Source organism: Primulina huaijiensis, chromosome 6 (assembly GCF_012295235.1).
Source record: "Primulina huaijiensis isolate GDHJ02 chromosome 6, ASM1229523v2, whole genome shotgun sequence".
Taxonomy (NCBI): Eukaryota; Viridiplantae; Streptophyta; class Magnoliopsida; order Lamiales; family Gesneriaceae; genus Primulina; species Primulina huaijiensis.
Window position 1 is genome coordinate 15,178,961 of NC_133311.1, and position 11,519 is coordinate 15,190,479.

The 11,519-nt window shown below is 35.6% G+C and overlaps 2 protein-coding genes across 3 annotated transcripts; one reads left to right on the forward strand and one right to left on the reverse strand.

Annotated features, from left to right (window-relative positions):
- The first annotated feature begins 3,034 nt into the window (after nt 1-3,034).
- Nucleotides 3,035-7,285, forward strand: LOC140979635 (uncharacterized). Its single transcript, XM_073445130.1, has 6 exons — nt 3,035-3,192; nt 3,317-3,456; nt 4,570-4,922; nt 5,498-5,594; nt 5,684-5,971; nt 6,105-7,285. The coding sequence occupies exons 1-6, from the start codon at nt 3,048-3,050 to the stop codon at nt 7,086-7,088; spliced, it is 2,007 nt and encodes a 668-aa protein (XP_073301231.1). The 5' UTR covers nt 3,035-3,047; the 3' UTR covers nt 7,089-7,285.
- A 792-nt stretch (nt 7,286-8,077) lies between these two features.
- Nucleotides 8,078-11,504, reverse strand: LOC140979636 (ADP,ATP carrier protein, mitochondrial-like). 2 transcript variants are annotated; one of them, XM_073445131.1, is made up of 4 exons: nt 11,383-11,504; nt 9,377-9,894; nt 8,900-9,274; nt 8,078-8,544 (listed from the first exon to the last, which is right to left on the reverse strand). In XM_073445131.1, the coding sequence occupies exons 2-4, from the start codon at nt 9,872-9,874 to the stop codon at nt 8,248-8,250; spliced, it is 1,170 nt and encodes a 389-aa protein (XP_073301232.1). In that variant the 5' UTR covers nt 9,875-9,894; nt 11,383-11,504; the 3' UTR covers nt 8,078-8,247. The 2 variants fall into 2 exon arrangements, with proteins under 2 accessions (XP_073301232.1, XP_073301233.1); XM_073445132.1 differs by having other exon boundaries at nt 11,376-11,484.
- Between the last annotated feature and the right edge of the window lie 15 nt (nt 11,505-11,519).

Genomic DNA, 11,519 nt, shown 5'->3' on the forward strand with positions numbered 1-11,519 from the left:
TGTGTACTCAATACGAGTGAATATATGGATTAATAAAAACGTAAAAGGATTTACCATTAAAGAAAAATGAATGGGAATTAATTTAAAGGAAAACTTTCTTGCTTAATATATATATAACTAGAGCCTTTTTTTTCACGTTGTGTGTATACATATATATAAAAAAATTGTATTAAATATTTTTTTGAATTTCGAACTATTATATTAAAATTAAAACTTTTAAAACGTATTTTATAATAATTTTTTATGTTGTGAGTGATGTTTTTATTTAATTTTAAAATTAAAAAGTATACATACAGACTAAAAAATATTTTGGGTTTATAAAAAAAAATATCATGACACAAAAGTTATTAAATCTAAGTCCTTCAAATTTAGTACACAAAAAATCCTATTAGTTAATCTCACTATGCAATTTTCTAATGTGGATCTTCGACCCGACCCGACCCATAAAAATAATGTCAAAAATATTATTTTTTTTACTGAATTTATATATTGTGTCGTATTTCTCATGGATATAGATACACGAGATCGTCTCATTGAAGAGAAGAAATCTACTCACTTTAATATATAGTATAAACATACAAATACAAATATGGATCAGAAGGAGATATGAGCAATGTCGAATATGATAAAATATATTGTTAGGTGTAATTTAAATATATATTAGTTTAGATTATAATTTTCACTTTATGTTATGTAAGTATATATGTATGTATGTAATTTAATATTTTGTTAGGACCGCAGGTTGTCATGAATCATGTGAAGGGTACAAAAAAGCTGACGTTCAATTGAAGGATCGATACGACTTCTGGGGCTTTGTCGATACACATGACAATGCCAATATCACAAGTTATCGTCTCCCAAACCCCCGTGATAGATAAAATTTTCATATGAATAAATGTATTTGTTAAATGAAAAGTATACGAGGGTGTGCAACGATCGGTTCGATACATAGGTGAATTCGTTTAGCTTATTGGAATACACTTGTAATACTCTTATCTAAACATTCAAGTTTGTAGATTTATGTTGCGTGTTTGAATTGATGTATTTCAAATTTCTTGACTTACTTGAATTGATAAAATTGAAACAGTTTTTAATGTGATGTGATTTTAGTAGATGATTTCAAATATTTTCAAAATATGAGTTATTTGAAATACAACCCAACCTTCAATTATTCTTTTCTCGGATTGAATCTTTTCATCCAAATAAATAAGGTTGTTCTTTGGGTGAGAAGATTTGAAGTTGTGTGCAATTTGATTGTTTATGTTGCATTTTGATTTATGGATTTGAAGCTAAGAATTTCAACTCCACAACCACAAATCCTTAGCATTTATGGATTCGTAGCTAATGATTTCAAATTTCTAATGACAAATTCATAGGTTTATTTGAGTATTTCAAATAATTTATTCAACACAAAACTCTTACGAGGTCGTCTCGCGAGTCAATTTTGTTATACGGGTTTTCGACCTGACAGAACTGACTCATGAAAAATTATTACTTTTTATGTCAAAAGTAATATTTTTCACTGTAAGTATAGGCTAAATCGACTTATCTCAATGATCTAAATTCGCGAGATCGTTTTATAAGAGACCTACTCTTTCTTCAAATACTCCCTCAAATCTAAATGCAATGCAACCTTGGTTTATTTGATTAATCCATTGTCAAATCCTCCATTAGCTATTTCCTGAATCATTTAGATGAATTTCAAATTCTTCATTCAAAATACCAAATGTTAACGCAACCTTGTTTTATAAAGAGCCAAATACATTGATACTCACGGAAAATTTAGGGTCTGATTCCTGCAAGTGTTATTAGTCCAGACGCAGGTTTTGAAATTACCCTAAGCCTAAAATCACGAATAAGACCGTTAGAAGGAAGCCGGGAGGGTGTCCCGGCGTAGCCCCTCCGACGCTCAAGTCAGAGACTGAGGATATAAGTGGAGAGCAGCTAAGGGTGCTGCTAAAAAATAATATAGTGAATGAATTAAGCACTCAAACCTGGTATTTATACGAAAATATCTGGGCCCGTCATGGACCTGCCTTCTTTTTGAGATAGGGATGGATCAGGGGTAGTGGACCCATACATGAAGTATCATACATATAAAAAGAATTGAAAAGCTATACAAACTAATTGAGTCCCTATTGGTTCCAAGTTTGGACCATGTCGAAATTCTCCCCAAACATATCGGTAACAAAGACGAACAAAGCAAGACAATAGGATTCACACATTTTTTTCAAGTATCCATTTTCATTTATGTTGTTTTTGGTTTTGGTCCCCAAAATAATTTCCATGGTTTTCTATTTGTGGACAAGAAAATGGACTGGAGAATGTGGAACCAAGTCAAAACAAGCACAACAAATCCAAGATTTTTCAAAACTAAATACTTATGAAATTGGCTGTGTATCATCACTTTCATCAAACAAATGGGACCATATCTAAACTCACTCCTTGTAACATCATCATATCATGAAATAACACGACTAAATTTAAAAAATGGCCAATTAGAAAATAAACAATTCATTTAAAATCAAAATTCGAGTCGATAAGTTCATATAGTATCAAGATCTCAAATTTGGGACGATATCTCGAGTTCGATCCCCAATTGTAACAAAACCTCACCCCCATATCAAAAACAAAAAAATTCGTACCAAGTTCAAAAGCATAAATTATTTGGAATTTTTATGAGGAAAAATAATTGTCTTCTGTTGGTAAATTAAAAGAAACATAAAACTAAAGATGATAGTAAATTTGAGTTGCACGATTATCACATATCATCATTTATGTAAAACAATAAGCTTTCGATCTCACAATACATATAAGAGAAAAATATAACGTTATATATGTTCGATTCACATGGATTACAAGTTTGTCTAATTGGTTGTAAAGGGGGAATCTGTAATTGAGAGAAATTGGAGGAAAATAAAATTGGGCCTAGTCTGGCCAATTAGAAATAACTAGTAGACCTTGGATTGTGGGCCTAGTATGGCCCAATAAGAAGAGTGGCCCTAAAATAAATTTAGCAAGATGCTTGCGGAAGCACATGCGTGAAAATGGCTCCGAAAGCTAAAGAAAAGGCGAAACCGGCGGCCGCCGTCGCCGCGGACCCCGCCGTTACCATTGAAGATCTCTTCACCTCTCTCAATCGCCACATCGAACGCTCAGAATTCGAGCAAGCCATCAAAGTGTCGAATCAAGGTTTTTATGACATTTTTTGCGACTTTATGTGTTTGAATCAGCTTGCAGGGTACTGTAATTGAATATTTGTGTATGTTTTTCTTGACAATTGTGCAATTAACTTGTGGTTTTTTGGAGGATTTAGTTCTTAAAATTGCGCCGGGAGATGAAGACGCAATTAGATGCAAAGTGGTGGCGTTGATTAAGAATGATTCCATCGACGATGCATTGTTGACTATTGAAGGTTTTTCGAAGAAATCTTTGATTGATTTCAGTTTCTTCAAGGTACTTTTGGCCGAGTGGACCTCTTAATTCTTTGTAGCAATAAGGTTATGATTCTGGAAAGGGTACCCGAGGAGGAGTTTAGATGACTGACACAATTGTGCAAATTGATGTTAGCCTGATTGAGATAGTTATTCTCAAGCCAGCTGTCCTTTTTTTTTTTTTTGGCATAACAAGTAATCTATTTGGTTGCATTAGCTCTGAGAAAAAAGAAAACAAAAATTCGGTTCTTTATTTTTGGTGTATCTTTTTCCATGCTTAGCGGAATTCAATCTTGCTGTGTCGAGAAGAATCTCAGCATTGAAGTTGTAATAGTTCGGGGATGAATATGTTTGGAATATATTGATGATGCATGTGGTATGAGAAATGTTTAGCATAATCTGTACAATAGGACTGTGTTGAGACATTTGGTGATAATTTTGGAACTGCCTTACTAAGGTTAGATGTTGCATTCAGCATCATTCAACTCTGGTAATGATATTTCAACGTGTTGCAATGGGTTGTTAGTGCGTCACGATTTAATTTCTGGTAAATGAAGGATTTTGATACCTTTTCTTCAAAAGTATTTCAAGTGTTACCTTTGAATAAAATCCCTTGAGAGGGGGAGAAAGAATCCAAATAGAAAAAAGTTGATGGCACCGACTGAAGTGACCTTGTTTATTCGCTTTGAAAGTAAAACTAGCATATTTCCTATTGATATCATTGAAGTCAGGATAAGAATTGACAAGTCTTAACTCGACCAGTAAATTGGCGATTTTTAAACCTGTATTCAGTTTCTTGAGGAGTGTTGCCGTTGGAGATATGTCACTTTTTAACAGCAATAAATTGGATCGTAAACGATTCTAGATTGGGTTGAGAAACTTTTGTCAGTCGATGTGGATACAGGGAAGTATATGCAATGTATTGCTGATACTTTACTGCAATTTTTTTTGTTCTGTTTTTTTCTCACAATTTTGTATATATTGTCATAAGTAGAAGAATCCACTCTGTTTGACTAGCTAGCATAAGATGATATTTGCAAACTTCAGCACTATTTCATTTGTCGCTATGGTTTTTGCATTTGTTTATCTAGCAGAAAACTCTACATATTTATGGACTCTGAAATTTTCTTAATAGGCGTACTGTTTGTACCGGCAAAATAAGTTGAATGAGGCTTTGGAGTGCTTGAAAGGAAAAGAAGAAAACACTGCTGGCATGTTGTTAGAATCGCAGATTTTATTTCGTCTAGGAAAAATGGATGCTTGTGTGGATGTTTATCAAAGGCTCCAGAGGACTAAGATAGATTCGTTAGAGATAAATTTTGTTGCTGGCTTGGTTTCTGCTGGGAGAGCTTCTGACGTTCAGGGGACAATGGATTCTCTCAAAGTTAAAGTGACCAGCAGTTTTGAACTGGCATATAATGCTGCTTGTTCATTGATAGAAAGAAACAAATATAAAGATGCTGAGCAACTGTTGTTATCCGCTCGTAGGTAATATGCAGCTGTCTTATAGAAACTCAAATAAAGAATTTAATCTTGTTCTGTTGTTTGCTTCCATCTTTTTGGTGTTATTCATAATGTGACCTACGTCATCTTAAGAACTTGCATGTGCTTGTTTCTCAAATAAGTCTGTAGAGCTGAGTATCAATGCAAGTTTTTGAACTTTGGCTCGAGATGAATTACATCAAACTTTTCTTAGTTTCGTTCAGTACTGACAATGGAATGCAAACTATAATTTTATCATTTGGCAGACAAGTTTGTTATATTATCAAAGACGTAATAGCATAATACGGCTGTATCATGTTGATTGGGTTGACTTGTTTTTTTTTGACTCGGCAATTTTATTCTCATGCTTCCTCAGAATTGGAGTTTCCCATTCTTTTCCATGTATGTTTATGGATGATCTTTTATATTATTTTATATTTCTTTGCATAAAATCACTAAGGTTCATCACTGCCCTTCATATCCTTCAGAAACTTTCTTAGAATTCAGTGTTGTACTGATGGCAACAATAAAAACTTACATTGGGAACTTTTCATATATTTTGACCTCAATATCTTTTTAAGGATTGGGCAGGAAACATTGATGGAAGAGAATTTAGCAGATGATGATATTGAGATTGAATTGGCTCCCGTAGCTGTTCAGTTGGCATATGTTAAACATGTGAGATTGTAATATATTATATTTGAGACACTGTTATCTTCTACTTCGATGGTGGTAGTGTAGCACAGTTTAAATGTTTTTTCCAACAGATCCTGGGTAATACTCAAGAAGCCTTTGAATCTTATTCCAACATTATCAAGAGAAATCTAGCAGATGAATCCTCACTTGCAGTATCGACAAACAACTTTGTTGCATTAAAGGGCCCCAAGGATGCATCTGATGGTTTGAGAAAACTAGATAAATTGATAGAGAAAAGTGAAGGACCTCTGACCTTTCATCTTGCTCGGGATCTTGACCTAAAGCTCTCGCAAAAACAAAAGGAAGCAATCTTTGTTAACCGTCTTTTATTGCTACTACACTCTAATAAAGTAGATCAGGTAATACAATTACGACTGCATAATCGTTTTATAAACCTCTGATCCAAGGGTCTTCCTTATGGATAATCATTTCAACCTCTGTCCCCATATCTCCCGTGTTATCGAATTTATTTAATCGAGAAAGGATCTGCAGGCACGAGAACTTGCTTCTGCTCTACCAAGCATGTTTCCTAACAGTATATTACCTGTGCTACTTCAAGCTGCTGTACATGTGAGGGAGAACAAGGCCAATAAAGCCGAGGAGCTACTAGGGCAGTCTGCAAGTAAATTTCCAGATAAGTCGAACATCATCCTGCTCGCCCGTGCACAGATTGCTGCAGCTGCAGGCCATCCTCAAATAGCGGCCGACTCTCTACTGAAAATACCTGATATTCAACATAAGCCTGCAACTGTTGCGACCCTTGTCTCTCTTAAAGAACGAGCTGGAGATATTGATGGTGCTGATTCTGTGTTTGATGGTGCGATTCGGTGGTGGTCGGATGCCATGACGGAAGACAATAAACTTGATATCATCATGCAAGAGGCTGCTTCATTTAAGCTCAGACATGGAAAGAAGGATGAGGCAGCTCGTCTCTACGAGGAACTTGTGAGAAACCATGGGAGCATCGAGGCCTTGGTAGGGCTTATTCAAACTACTGCTCATACCAATATTGAGAAGGCAGAAGCTTATGAGAAGCAATTGAAACCGCTATACAATCTGAAGGGAGTTGATGTCGAGAGTTTGGAGAAAACTTCTGGTGCAAAGCATGTTGAGAGCAACGGTCCTACTTTGGGCATTGCTGAAGCATACGAATCTAAGAACAAGGAGAAACCAAAGAAGAAAAGGAAGAGAAAGCCAAAGTATCCGAAAGGTTTTGACCCTGCAAATCCGGGTCCCCCACCGGATCCAGAAAGATGGCTACCGAAGAGGGAAAGGTCTAGTTACAGGCCAAAGAGGAAGGATAAGAGAGCAGCTCAGATAAGAGGTTCGCAGGGTGCAGTTGTCAAAGATAAAGAGTCTTCTAATAATCTGAACTCGAAGTCGAACCCAACGGCCAACTCTAAAGGTCATACTCAGAATGCAAACACCGAACGATCCAAGAATTCATCAAAATCCAGGAAGAAATCCAGAAATTGATGGGGAAAACCAAAAAGTTTGCTTATTTATTAAACAGGTGAAAATTTCAGTGAACTTTATTTCACTTATAATGCACGTAGAGTAGTAACTTGGGACTCTAGATTCAAATTGCGGGAGATCACTTGTTCCACCATTGGGTTGTTTATTATTGTATTAACATAAAATGTTGGTTTCTAATGAGACTGTATTTTGTGCTCTTTCTGATACTTCTTTGCTTTTGTAGTTACTTCCGACGTAATTATGAGATGTTCCATCATTTCTTGCGTTGTAGGATTTGTGTTTTGTGACATAGGTTCCTTCCGATATAATCTGAGTCTCAAATTCAGTTGGAATACATTAATAGCGCGTTTGGAAGTTAGGATTTAGTTGATTTGGATTTCAAATTTTTTACCACAAATCATCTTAAATTGTTTGTATAATTTTAAATTCATGGACTTTTTCAATCCTAAACTATTTCTTTTTAGAGAAAACTAGAGGGTCAAACCAACGTATTTCAAATCCTTTTTAACTAAGCGAGCGATTCGATCAAATTCATTCTTTCAAGCCCATTTCTCAAATGAAATTCTTTAGTTGAAACGTAACTTAACGTTTTCTAATTTTCTAAGGTTACTAAAACTATTATTTTTCAACGAGGTTAACTTCTTGTTAATATTCTTGAATTCACTCTCAAATAGCATTCATTAACAGTAGTGGTGTTTTGCTAAGTTTTTGTTATAGAACATATGTATTTAAGAACAAAAATCTGAATTTCGAAATTCAGATTTTTTTATAACTTGAAAAATAAAAACTATTTTCCTATTAATATACACATAAAAAAAAACGTTTCTGTATGAAGTTGGCACAGAATGTTCAATATCACTGGAATGAAATCATGAATAACATAAGTTTTAATTTATTTTAATTCTATAATATTATTCTAAATAAATATGATGAAATAACCACAAGTTTGAATGCTGAAATGCAGATATCTTAAATTCAAATCTCAGGATAAATAAACACGATCCATCAAGATGGTAGCCTCTTCCATAATAGGAACCAAGCAACGTTTGGACGATTGAAATTTAGATTATTCAAATTGCGCTCATTTTTAAAGTTTCTTAAACTGAACAGAAAGATTTTCATCATCCTCTATCTTTCCAAAATTCAAAGAAAGGTGAACTTAACCTCCACCAGAGCCATATTTCTTACCCAATACGATCATTTGAAGTTTGTCGTATCCAGCAAGAACACCAGCACCAGCGACAGCACGAAAAATGTTGGCACCCGCACCTTTGAACAAAGATTTGGCACCTTCATTCTTGAGGATTTGGGCAAATGCATCCATCGAGCTCTTGTACTTCACAGCTTCACCAGACGTCATCATCATTCTTCTACGGACGGTATCAATTGGGTAAGAGGCAAGACCGGCACCATTAGTGATGAGCCAACCAAGGGCAAAGCTAGCAAAGAAACTATCCTGTAATCATGAACAGGTAAATCTAAGTTGCTGACATCTAGTAGATTAGGAAAATCAAATATGTAAACCTGATCCCAATCTTAGGTAACACATAGTATTTGGTCTATGTGCTACATTGAAAATGTATCCTTATTATGCATTAAGTTGCAGAAAATTGGATTTTGATAATAAATATCGAGTATTCGTACTGAATTGAAAAAAGGAAAACAAAACTTGACACCACATCACAGCCTTATACGCTATCAATAAAATTTCATACCTCAAATTTCTGTATGTGTAAATAAATAATTGGGATAATGCAATCCAATTAATTGCCAAGACAATGCATAGATAAGATTATTGTCGAGATACTAACCTGTAGCGATCCGGTAAGGACCACAGGTTTCAAAGAGTCATACATTCCGAAGTATAAACCACGGTACACAATAATACCAACGCATGAGATGTTGAATCCACGGTAAAGACCAGCAATACCATCAGATTTCAAGGTCTTTCTATAAACATCCACCAAACCGTTGAATTGCCTCTCGCCTCCTCCCTTCTTTGCTGCCTTAGCATCATTAGCAAGACGTGTACGAGCATAATCCAAGGAATAAACAAAGAGCAACGAAGAAGCACCTGCTGCACCACCTGATGCAAGGTTTCCAGCGAACCATTTCCAGTATCCATCGCGGTCCTTCTTGAAGTTGAAGAGTCTCTTGAAGTAGTCCTTGAATGCAAAGTTCAGAGCCTGTAATAATACATGGGATGACATTTTGTAAAGTTTGCTAATAGAAAACAGAAAATGGATGCATATATATAATGATCAAATATACTCATAAATTAGGTGAACCTGGGTGGGGAAGTAACGAATGACATTAGCAGTGTTTCCTCTCCACAATGACCCAAATCCCTCATCCCGAATGGTTCTCTTGAAGCATTCTCCAATTCCTTTGTACGGTTCTGAGAGCCTTCCAGATTTAATCATTTCATCTTGATTCTGAATCAAAAGCTTCACACGCTCAATAGGGGCAGCAGCAGTTTTTGACACAGCAGCTGAAACACCACCCATAAGAAAGTCGATCGCAAAGCTGGCAAGGCCTTTCTCAGCGGGAGCTTGAACAAAAACTGGTGAAGCATGAGCCGAAATCAAGGATAGATCCTGAGTGGCTTTACAAGTCATTGGATTCCATAATCCTGTATGATTTCCATAAGCAAATCGTCTCTGATACGTCACAGGCCTCTGGAAGCTACCATAGCGAGTTTGAACACCTTGTGACAGACTGGAAATCATGTGCAGCTGATTAGCCAACTTCTGGGCAATGGTAGGGAGCTGATGCTGATCTACCATTTTAACTTTAGAAAGAATTCCTGCAGACACAAAATAAGTGGTCAAAACAAACCAATATAAAAACAATAGATAAGAACTAGTAGCATGTCATTTGCAAGGAAATTTAAATTGTTAAGAGTAACACAATATAGCACAAAGGTCAGACAACCCCTCCGACTCAAATTTCCAGAAAAACAATGCACTACCCACAATACTGATCAACTATGCCTCTTCAACCACATTTACAGATACGGTAAGCCCCTCTCAGTATTATAAAATATAAACTGATGATTCATATTCACCGAATTAACAATCTGATAGTGGTAACACAATATCTTTGCTTTCAATATGGACGTTAAATGAAATTATGAAAGTATATAGGTTACAGCATGTTAAACTTAGTGTACTGATCCCAAACATATGAAGCAACATAATCAATGGTATCGGCCATAACTCATATCAATCTACGCATCACAAAGGAAAACATCCGATCAATTTACCAATATCAAGTCACTGAACATATCACTGTCTCTGGGATAAAGTAAACACTAAGGCATGCATTTCCGAAGCCTAGCTGAAGTTTAACAAAAAGAACAAAGCATATCTCGACAATTCACGCAGATTTAAAAGAACACTACCCTGGTAAAATTTACACACGAAGGTAATCAGGCACGGACTGCCTACTTAAGAAAAGCACAGAATTTCAGTACGTTAACAATTTCTTTGCATTTCAATGAGATAACATAAACACACAATCAAAATTTCTTTATCTTAAATCCACAGGTTTACAGTAGACCTCCCATAAATGAAGCAGGGAGTGCTTTGCATTTCAAGGAGATAACATAAACACACAATTAAAAGCTCTTTATCTTAAATCCACAGTACTACAATAGACCGCCCATAAATAAAGCAGGGAGAACACGTAAAATCAAAAGTAACCGGACAAGAGGGCGAGCATAATCACTGCAGCTTACAAACTTTAACATGAGGAACGAAAAGTAGAGCCCAAATTACATTACAAACAATATAATCAAAATAAACAAAAGTAACACAAATAAATACAAAAGCATAACCAGAATACACAGATTGCCCAGTACACACAACCAAAGAGCCGGAAACAATGGTTAACAATAAATAACAAGCATATCAGACGTACAAAAATATTTTCCACTCCCAAAAATATGACTAACCTTGCGTCAAATTCAACTACTCGATCGTTCAACAAAAAACATTCAGATCTAAACCGGCCGATCTACACAGACCTTATCTCATTAACAGTACCATAATTTTTTATCAATCCACCACGGATCTAACGAAGAACTGGCAGAAGGATCAAGCATTAATACTTCAAGCAATCAACAGGCAACCAATCAAAAGCATCCGAGCGAAAACAGAAGAAACAACAGCCGGACAAAAATCGAAACTATGCAAGATCCTCATTAAAAAAAGTAAACAATTCAAAATATAGACACAAAGCAAGTAAAATTCAATCAAATTCTGGCGTAACTCAGTACGATTCGACGAATTACCAGCTAGGCGGTCGCCTCGTTGGGCGAATGAGGAATCTGAATGGAAATGGCAGAGTGGTTGTGTGGTGTCTCACTAGTGGCCAGTCCTCATGTTAAATGCTTGCATCTCTTGTTTTTTTTTTTTTTTTTTGGAAATT